This window comes from Lampetra fluviatilis, chromosome 31 (assembly GCF_964198595.1).
Source record: "Lampetra fluviatilis chromosome 31, kcLamFluv1.1, whole genome shotgun sequence".
Lineage (NCBI taxonomy): Eukaryota > Metazoa > Chordata > Hyperoartia > Petromyzontiformes > Petromyzontidae > Lampetra > Lampetra fluviatilis.
In genome coordinates, this window is record NC_136305.1 from 4,008,257 (window position 1) to 4,019,051 (window position 10,795).

Consider the following 10,795-nt stretch of genomic DNA (forward strand, 5'->3'; position numbering starts at 1 on the left):
GATGCTTTTGTAAATAACGATCAAGTCAGGGTTTCTAATGAGATGGTGAAGTATCTGGTGCTGTTACCCACGACTTCTATTGTTTGAGTAAAAACCCGTGTGTGTCTTATTTGTTTGTCTTTCTGTTGGTCTATGCCGGTTGTCTCTTGTTCAGTTAGTTTTTTTGCTTGTCCATCAATACATTTTTCAGTCTGTCAGTCTTTCTGTCTGTGCCTGCCTGCTTGCCCCACCCCTCTTCCTGATTGCCTACCTCTCTGCCTTCCTGGCTGTCTGCCTGCCTGTTCATTTGTCTGTTTGTCCACCCTCTCAGTCGGTCGGTCTGTCTGCCTGTGTCCGCCTGCGCCGTTCATTTCTCCGTTATCTTTCCGCGCGCAGGTGCTGAGGGAGGACGCGTCCGCCACGGGGAACGGGAGTCACGACCGCGAGCGGGAAGCGGAGGAGCTGGGGCGCTCGCTGCTGGATCGGCTAACGATGCCCGTGAGCCTGCCCGACGGGTACGATGCAACACGCGCACGCGACGGCAACAACAGCAATGACAACAATGTGGGTTGACGTGGCGCCTAAATGTGACATCTCAAGGCATTGGACAGCAGCCGTGTGTTTTTATATGGGGAAGCAGTCGATCAGACACGGGTGTGAAAAACAGGAAGGGTTCCTGAGTCTGGACTTGAACAGGGAGCAGCAGAGAGTTGACAGCACAGATGGATGTGGAAAAGCGGAGTTCCAGACTAGGAGGGCAGCGGAAGAGAAGATTAATTTTAATTCGTTTCAGGGAATGGACAGACCCCATTCCCGTTCATCTATTTACCTCGTATTAATTCAAAGACGCGTTTTAAGATTCGTATCATTAAATGGGGGAAATGCCTAGAACGTTAAACCAACCAAACAAAGGCAACTTTTTTTAGGAATCCCAGAGACGGTGGGAGAAACGCCCCAAGCTGCTGCTGGCACGGCTGCCTTGCTCTCGCAAATTGTTTAGTAATTATCCGGCAATGGCTTCCTGTTTGCGAAAATTAGAAACCTTCACGGGGTGTTAACGGTCATTGTGTGCGTTTTGGCGAGTCCGTTGCGTTGTCGGGTCAAAGCGATTTTTTTCCTCCGAGATTGCGAGCCCGCGTGTAGAGTGCGGTTTCCCTCCTCTCGTGCTTCGTGGACGCCAAATTGACGCGCGGGGGCGGCTCTCGCTCGCATTAACGAGTTGCCTGACGCCTTAAAATAATTTGACGCCGACGTGAATAAAAATCATTGCCCGGTGTTAATTAAACTCCTAAAGCTGAGCCAAAACCATTTTATCAACCAACTAGAAGCCCACTGAGCTTTTAGCTGCCACGCATGATAGCTCATCGAAATGGCTCGATTCGTCATCACAAGTGGAAATTTCATAGTAGCAGCCAAATCATCTTAAGCGCTTGTTTCTAAATGTGGAGGGCAAAACCGGAGGACCCGTGGAAAAATCCACGTGACCACCACTAAGAAGAGAGAACGCATCAACTCCCAATTATACAACAGGCATCGTCAGAGTCCGGGATCGAACCCAAGATCCCCTGCTTACCGGGCGAAGGAGATAGCATCTTGCCACCGCAGCGCCCCAATTTATTGCCGCATGCAGTTCAGTCCCCCTCCTGGGCTTGCAATGGCCAGCAGATGGCAGTACAACAAATGGGTTCAAGAATCTGCGTGTGGCGTAACCCTTGGTTTCATCCCTTATGCAAAACACACCTTCACCAGGAATTGGCCAAACATCCCAATGTAGGGCCCGCCGGACTTGTACGCGTTGTTATGCAAATCGTTTGTGTGACCCCCGCAGAGACGCGAGGGCACTAAAATGTCATCGCCATGTTAAAAATGTAAAGAACGAGTTGTCAGTTGAATTTACAACCCGCTGATCACGTGACAATTCATCAGGTGCGCCAAGGTGGTTCCGAATTGCCACGGGCGTAATTATTAGTTGGACATCAGTCTGTTGGAGTGGCGGCGCAGCGGTTAGGGGACTGCACTTTCAATCCCGTGACCTGAGTTTACTGCTGGTGACGGTTAACACCGATTGGCGAGTGATATCGTAGCCGGGCCCTGGTCCGCGCTTCACCAACCAACGCTGACCAGCGTTGTGAAGCACCGTGTGGTCAAATCATCGTTGTCGTCGTTGTTATCATGGTCCTTCTAATGATCTCATTGTGGTCATCGTCATGATTGTTTTCTTCTTAGTTGTGAAAGTTGTCGTCATCGCCATGGTGTGCAGCAAAGAGACACACAATACATTGACTTAAAGCTTTCGTGACTGCATGAGTTCATGCTCTTTGGGTCTTACGGTAAAGTCACGTGACTTTAGCGAAAGGCCAAAATGAGCGCTGGTGTCTTGCTCATCTCTTGTTTCGAGCCCTGAGCCAATGGTCAAAGTTCCACATTCCACCACAATGTGATGCCTACTTTAGCGACCCTGAATGGACGATGGGCTGAGTCAACCCCGAACCAGGATTATTATTAATATAGTGTGTTATTATTAATACCGTGTGTTCTCAGTACTACAGTGTGTTTTATTTACGCAAGAAAAAGCATTGCCGAGTTGCAAGGCACTTTGCCAAGTTTGCGTCGCGTCGCGGCATTTGTTGTGTTCACCGCACGCCGCTCTTCGTTGAGGGACTGCTGCTGTGCTGTCTTGGTGTGGTCTGGGACTGTTTCCTTGGTGTTGTTTTCTGCCTTGCCCAAGGCTTGATCAATCGGACTTGTATCATGAATGTATTTATAATTCAGCGACTCTCTTTTACCTGTTTCTCCATTTTACGCTCTTGTCGCCTTTTTGTATGTTTCGTTTGTTGTAACTCCTTGACTCGCCCCGTACTGGACATCTGTAGGAAAGAGCCTCGTAGCTCCACGGATTCCTCCTCCATTCCAAGCAGAGTTTCTGATTCTGGAATTTTGTACGCGGTGTAACTATATTTCTCAAAGTTCCGCTTGACAAAGGGCTGACGAATTGTTTTTGTTACAACGCGTTCCTGTCACAGGGACTTTTGCCATTGAGCGTCGTCGTCACACTAGTACCAAGCGGCGGCCTTCTCGCGGCTTTAGCGTTACACTCGAGGCAAATTACTCGGTCCACCGCCATCACCGCCGCCGCTGCTGCTGCTGGTGATCTTTGACCCTCGCTGCTCGCTCGTCTTGCACTTCTCAGCTCGGAGCAGTTCTTCGGGAGCCCCGGCGACATGGCCGCGGCGACGGAAGGGATCCGCGAGAAGCTGCGGCTGCTGGAGCAGAGGCTGAGCGCTCCGTGCGGAACACCCAACGGCGACTTCTAGTCGCTGGCCCCAAGCAGCATCCTCCGTTTCGCGCGAGCGGCTCCGGGATTGGCCTCCAGGCGACTTGCGTGCGGTCGCTCGCTCGCTGACGGCCGCCGTCCCTCCCCGCGCGGACGGGCAACTGTGCGCGCTCACGGCGGCCCGGAGCGTCGGCTTGCATCTTAACGCCCGGAGTAGAGGCGGTCTCGCCCGTTGTGGTGTGGTGACAAGGTCCTTGTTGGGTGGGGGGGGAGGGGTGGCTGAGTCTTTTTCACAAACGCCTGGTTACACTGCACAGACTTCCGCGCGAGGGCTTCTGGCGGCCGGCCTTGGTTGTCTTCCGATTACTTGGAACGAGATTTTGTCATTTGCTCGCCGTATCTCACGGCGAGGTCTCCTGCGCCGCCCTACACCGTGGTGTAACGGCCCGGCGTCCTGTACACGACACCGTCGAGGTTTATAAGCTGCCGATGGCTTGTATATCATGCTACGGTAGCCTGTGCGGTGTGTTGTTACACCTCACACCATGGTGTGTATAACATGATATTCTGTACACCAACTTAGTGCCCTTGATTTACACTGCACCTCGCTGCGGCACACACACACACACGCACTCGGTATCCCGTACGTCTCGTACACCGTTTTGCACGCTGCGCGTACCGCACCGAGTCCCGTATGCCTCCCCGTGCACACTGTGAGAGTTGACGGCTGTGTAAACTGCACTGCTAAGCACGCCTGCGCACTAACAGGCTGCACAACAAAGCCTACAAACGCGTTCCTGTCTTCGCCGGGTATATCCGGCGTTCCGCCGCCGCCGCGGGTGAATTTCACGACGAATAAAACGGCAGCGCGTGTGTGCGCGCCAGTCGCGTTTGCGTCTCGCGTTTACGAAAAGCAATGTGGTCCGGTATCGTGCAAGTGGCTTCCTATGGTTCAGCCGCTGATGCAGGGATTTAAGTGACGAGCGAAAGGGCATGCGGTCAGAGAGCGACGTCGATTTTTACTGAAGGACCTGCGGGAGTAGGGAGCGGAGAGTGAAGGGGGTGTAGCAATGGGTCCCTGAACGTAGGATATTGGTGCGAGAAGAGTACAAGAGGGAATCTGCGTTCAGGATTGGTGCGGCCTACAGCACGTGTTGTCGCTGGGCTTTAAAGCGGCGAGATTAGCGAACTCCCGTCCCCTTTTCTGCAATAAGTGAAATATTTGAGCAATGACAAATTGGATTTTCGATGGAAGTAAGTTGATTGGAAATTGCAAGCCTCTTCGGTTTTTAAAAATGTATATTCTTGCAAGGTAAAGTACGGTTTATCATCTTAAAAGAACGGGGCACATTCATTTTTGTCGGTTTTTTTCAAGTGTTGCAGTGAAGGTGCACGCCGACTGCATATTATTAATGACGATCGGGATGGGTATTTGTTTTTCTTACCTACTTAGGTAGATGGTGGCAATATTTTCTACTCCGCCACATTTTCCATCGTGGTCACACAGCAGTCTTGATTAACTTGATAGTAATAAATAAGTGCACGCTAAACTTCTTAATCAATAGAAGCTTCTTGCAGCGATGTTTAGGCTCCGGGTAATTTTCTCTTATTTATTAAAAGATTTGTTTTTTTTTAAGCAGGCTGGACATTTGTTTTACTTTTTTTTTAACTATTCGCTTGATGCTATAAATGGTGCTGAAGTAATAGCAATTTAAATATTTTACTTATCTATAATAATTATTCAATCATTAATACTTTTAGTTGACGAGTTATAGGTTAGCATATTCACGTTATTTAAACATTGAGCTGGCCTCGCCCTTGCATTGTAGTGTTAACCAAGTACAGTACAGCTCTCATTTTTCCACGTTAACACGTTTGATTATTTCCTATAGCGTACTTTTTTCTTCATTCACAGATGGTCACTATTACTTTTTGAAGTTTTCCCAATGCGTTTCGGCTTTGATTGGCCGATGTACAATGTATAAAGTAATAGCGTTTCCTGAATCTGCGTAAATATCACCGCAACGCTCATTTTCAATTGGTTCCTATATTGATATGTTTTGCCAATTCCACCAGAAACCGATGCTCGTTTTGTGTGGAAGGCAACTGGAGTGCCTGCCATAATAGGCCCTGTCGGCTTTGAATAAGAATAAGGTGCCACGGTGGCGAGATGTTGACTACCTCGCCCGGTATGCAAGAGGTCGTGGGTTCGATCATGCTCCGACGTCTGCTGTATATTTGGAGTTTGCATATTCTCCCTGTGGTCGCGTGGATTTTTCTCCGGGTCCTACGGTTTTTCTCTCCACGTTTAGAATGAACGTGCGTTTTTAGAAAATTTGGCTGCTATAAATTTTCACATGATGTTAATCCACTTTCGTTGAGCTATCATTTGTGTGATAGCCAGGTTGCTTCTGAAAAAGGGCTTTAGCTGGTAGGGAAAATACATTTTTTTAAATAAAAGGATTAATGCCTGGAGAAAACCTACACATTCGAGGAAGATATCACTCAAAACGCCACACAAATAGGTCAGAAACTCAGTCACTTTATTGGCCCCGTTGGCGGGCATCTTCTCTTTTTGTTATTTCTCCACATATCTGAGCCAGCCACCAACTCCCCCACCCCCAAGTCTCTGCACTGCAGAGGGGCGGGGAGAAGGGGGGGGGAGGGGGTACATTCACAGGTGCCGCTCCTGGCAGTGAGTTTATTAAGATGATGATACAGTTTCCTTCTGAGTAGTGCAACGGTTTGACAACGAGCAAGCGGCGTTGATTTTTTTGTGTGTACGAGCAAAGTGCAGTGCAGCGTTTCCAAGTTTTTGCTGATGTTGGCTGTAATTGAGACGCATTGTGTCCCAGCGTAATGAGACATCCGGTGTTGCGGAATCCCATCGATTTCAGATTGCCGTGCCAGTGTGCTCCATATCTTTTAAATAAGGGCGAATGCTCCGTGTTTTCAATGGACCACAGTTTGGAGTATTTTGGTCACGAAGTAGTTGACCTTTGAAATTCAGGGTAAGGCTTTAAACTAAAGTGATTTTACAAGGGCATTTACGTGGCAAGTTTAAAAAATATATATATTATTTGGATTTTTTTTGTAAAGCTGTAAATGATGAAATTAAAAATGTCTCGAGGGGAATCGAATAGAAGCTGCACGTTAATTCCATGCCCCAGACTTATGTAATGAGATGTAATGGTGTATTCTGTTATTATTTCTCAATTAAGTGTTCGAATAATGTTGAGTCCGCACAATATTTGACAACCGTTCGAACGTTGCTTTTTATGGAATTGGTCTTTCTCTCCCACAAACTTTCAGATGTTGATCTTGTTTTTATATCCAGTATTTAAACACCTTTTTGTACCCTACCTATTATTTTTGTATTGTCGGCTTGAAAACCAAACATGGTAAATGTTATGGATGTTTCATGATTGTTACTTTTAATCGGATTATTGGCCATTGCTCTCGGTGAGGCAAAGCGTCGCACCGCGTACGAACGCGTGCGTTATGGAGCATTGTGGGTAAAAATCATATCTCCAATCAATATATTGGCTTTCCAGACCAATATTATCTCGCGACATTTGTTTAAACAACCAAATTCTGGAGCGGTTTTAACCTTCGTGGGTTGCATCAGCAGAGACACGGTTGTTAAATAAAAAACATTGTGTTTATATGTATATTAAAATGCACCTGTTATTTAGAGCCAGGTTATTTCGGAGATAACTTTATTATCGTCTTGCAAGTTCAAAAGCCATGAACTGAAGGAAACTAGTTGAGGTTTATCAGCAAACATTCTGAACATTGCTAATGTTTTTCTAATGTGGAATGTTAATTCTTTTTTTTATATTCTTCTTGTTTTGGAAGTTCCGGTCGCATTTCATCCACCTGCATTGTTTAAAACAAATGTTAAACGTGGTCGTTCATTGTAGCATGTCACTGAAGTTGAGAGATACACCACAAACGAACATGTATTCATGATAAACTGAAGTATTCTTTTTTTTTGTAGTTTCTTATCCGCTTTTGTTAAATTAAAGGCACGCGGTCTCAGTAACCTCTACGTCACAAACTGTAAAAAATGTAGAAAGTAAATACAGTATAATTTTGTAGACTTTTATCGTAGGGCGATGTCTGTGTAGGAGGTTAGGCGACGGCGAGCCGAGGGTAAACCGAAGCGTTAAGGCTCTATATTCTCATATTCCTGAACTCTTGCAGTTTAACGGGTTATAAAATGTGCATGTTTCACTTACGTAAGCAGGTTCAACAATAAAGACACATTGTCTTGATACCGATGACCGGTTGCTGCTGTTGCTGTTTCACTGGCGTTGGTGAAGTTGAGCTCCACATAGATACAGGTGGAGGTGCAACCAGGGCCCTCCACGGGGGCGTGCAGGGCCTCAGGGCAAATCCCACCGTGTGGCCCCCCAATGCGCGGGGCCCGGGGCGGTCGCCCCGATTTGCCGTACCCCTAAGGACGACGGCTCTGGGCGCAGCCCTGAAATTTCTCGCGTCGCTGCCGGCAGAAGGGGCGCCTCCTCGAGAAAGAGAGAGAAAGCGAGCCGCTCCTCTGGAGAGTATTGGGTCTACTCCCACGCTGGCCAGCCGCCTCGGAAGAGGCTGGAGTCGCCACGCCGTGACTCCACCGCACGCTTTCGGATGGCTGCTGATGTCCATGCAGAGCAACGGCTACAATTTCACATTGAGGTGGTCAAGCCAGGTAACCTCGGTCGGGGTCAGTCGGAGTCTTGTATCACCGTGATGACAAACAACATGAATGGAATTGGCCAAACGTCCTGACAATTTAGCAGAGACTTTCCTGGGCAAGCAAAGGGGTTTTTTTTTTAACGTACCACAACGCAGTGTGTCCGTCATTCTCCACAGTTGCGAATGGGAAATGATAATCTCAAATACATTGTTTCGTTTTGGGCCAACAAATTCCGTGTAAGCGGATTGTGTGAAGGGCAATTTTCGAGTGCTACGGAGATCATTTCGTATTTTTGGCTTCCGCCGTACATCAAGACTGTAAGTAACGAGTGTTCGCCTCCTGTGTTACATCTTCAAATTTTCGGCCCAGAGTAGGAGTGAATAATGCCGCTTGCTTTCACGGACAAAGGACCATGGTGGATTACGTTCCTCGCAGGGTCGTGATGGAAAGGCGGGCGAACGGCTTTTCCGGGAGCTGATCCATTTAAACCCGTGTGATTACCCCGAGGTTATTGGAGGCTCGGGTATGCCGCGAGTGAGAAATTATAATAAATATTGACAGTCGCGCATTGCTATAACTTCACGGCATCCGCTCGCCACCGTCGATGGCAATTTTTTTTTTAGTTTTACCAGGTAAGGCCCACTGAGCTATACAGCTCTTTAAATTAAATAGCGACCTGGCGATCACGTGATAGCTCCAACGAGAAGTGCCTTATCACGGGGACATTTGTTGAGCAGCCAAATACTCCAAACGCATGCTGATTCTAAATGTGGAGAGGGGACGGGGGCGGGGGAGGCAAACCGCAGGGTCTACTGGTCGAAAATGCAAACTCCAGATATCCAACAGGCGTCAAGAAGTCGGGATCGAACCCACGACATCCTGCCCGCCAGGGGAGAGAGTTAACATCTCGCCACCGCAAAACCCCGTTCGTGTGAGCGACGGTTGCCACCTCTAATGTCCGGGCAAGCACCAACCCGGGACACATTCTGAGAGGCGTGGAGATGGACGCGCTCGGAATCCCATTGAGAGACATATCTGTACCGTCATCTGTACTGGTTTAAAGAACGTACGCAGGCCAAGGACATTGTTCAAACTATTAAGTGGGTTTGGGTAGAGGGCATGCCATCGGAAGGCGTGATGCCCGAAGAAGAAGAAAAAAACGTTATTATAATGGAGTGGCAGCAAAAGGGTGGACTATGTCAGAGAGCATGTCCATCGGATTGACGGAGCGATTACATCGGCTGGTGTCACACGTGTGGTGGGTGGATCATTGCATTGCAGGATGGCGACGACTTGGGGAGGAACTCCTCCAGCAGTGGATTGACCGATGGTTGATTTACGACGACGATGATGATCATGGAAAGAATCCTATCTCCGATGAACGCATCCGATTAGCACGATTGGCTTCGTGCGGTGCGAAAGAAGTTCAACATGCCTACATGCACATCTGATGGCAGAATAGAGAACCGCGTGTAACTGCGCCGTCTTGCTTGAGGTATTATCACGAAACCGGCACAAAAAACACACCGGGAGTTTTAATGTCGTGGGAGGGCTTCCAGATTTCCGAGGAACAGCAAACCTCAAAACAAAGAGAACGAACCTGGGAACCTGGGACAGGCAGCAATCCCTCTGCCGTGAGCCGAGGACGGTCACAAGCCGCGCATTTGAGGATGTTTTGTGGCAGTCTCCCACTAGGGGGCATCGCGGAAATCCTGTGGACGTAACGCCAACGATCTCCCACCATGTCGAGTGTCTGCGTGTGTGTTTGTTGAACCTCTTTCGCACCGTACGTAGCCGACCGTGCTCGTCGGAGGTGCGCGATTCCAGTGTCCATGATAGAATCAACAGGTAGGTGAAGACTGCACAGCAAAGTGCGAACCCATTCCTTGTCCCTTTTGTCCAGGGATAAAGTGTTGCACCAATCGCACGCGTGAGTTTTCTCCTACACCTAAAACAAACTACTCATTGTCTGAGAAAAAACCTAAATTTGATATGTGTGTATGCTGAACTTCTTTCGCGCCGTACGTAACGAACCGTGCTTATCGAAGGAGGTGTGGGGGAAGGACAACAAACTACACAAAAAGCGAGTTGTAAAGAAATTAGTTTTCAATCTAGATGATTTAAAAGTGCATGGCTCCCAGTGGCTTCCGAGTATCGCAAGGAGGAAGAGTGCGTTCCAGACGGCCCCAGAAGCGCGTCTGAAAGCGCCGCGCGATGCGGTGCTGCTGTGAGGATGAGCGGGAGTTGGCGTGATGATGGTTGATGCTTCTAGACGAGTAGGCAAGGTATTGCGGTTTCATTTGTGACAAGCGCAGGTAAAAATAAGTATTATTTTTAAAATACTTTATTTTAAAACACGCTTTTATGAAATGTACTCGTAATGGAAGAACTCCACGACTCCAGGAAGTGACCCCGAAGCTTGCCATAACGTAGGGGACCGTGGCCAATGACAGCCAACGTCAGTTGACCGTGGACAAGTAGACCAAAGCCGAAATATAATATATAAAACATAATATAATTTTTATTTTATTTTTTATGATCGAATATAGTATTCTCATCAGTATGACGTAAGTATACCAAGTTTGCAGTCGATACCACATTGGGAAGTGGGTTAAAATTGAGTTACAATATTTGAGGATACAACAACGACAACAGACAGAGTGAGTTAAATGACAGTGTGTAAAAAAAAATAAACGAGCAGCCCTGCGATATTTACTGTCTCGCACCGCTGCTGACGGAAGGAAATGCCATCGTGAGCTTCGTCAGTTTACAGCGTTGAGACTGTGAGCGAAATTACGCGGCACGCGCTCAATCTGATCTCATCTCAGAAGTCTAAGCAGGTTTTG

At 47.9% G+C, this 10,795-nt stretch overlaps 1 protein-coding gene across 1 annotated transcript in view; it reads left to right on the top strand.

The window, feature by feature from the left end:
- SESTD1 (SEC14 and spectrin domain containing 1) overlaps positions 1-7,539 on the top strand; it is a 34,282-nt gene extending 26,743 nt beyond the window's left edge. The window contains exons 17-18 of the mRNA XM_078870909.1: positions 376-494; positions 3,170-7,539. Of these exons, the coding sequence (XP_078727035.1) occupies positions 376-494; positions 3,170-3,293 (243 nt within the window). The 3' untranslated portion in view covers positions 3,294-7,539. The remainder of the gene's footprint in view (positions 1-375; positions 495-3,169) is intronic.
- The last annotated feature ends 3,256 nt before the right edge of the window (positions 7,540-10,795 follow it).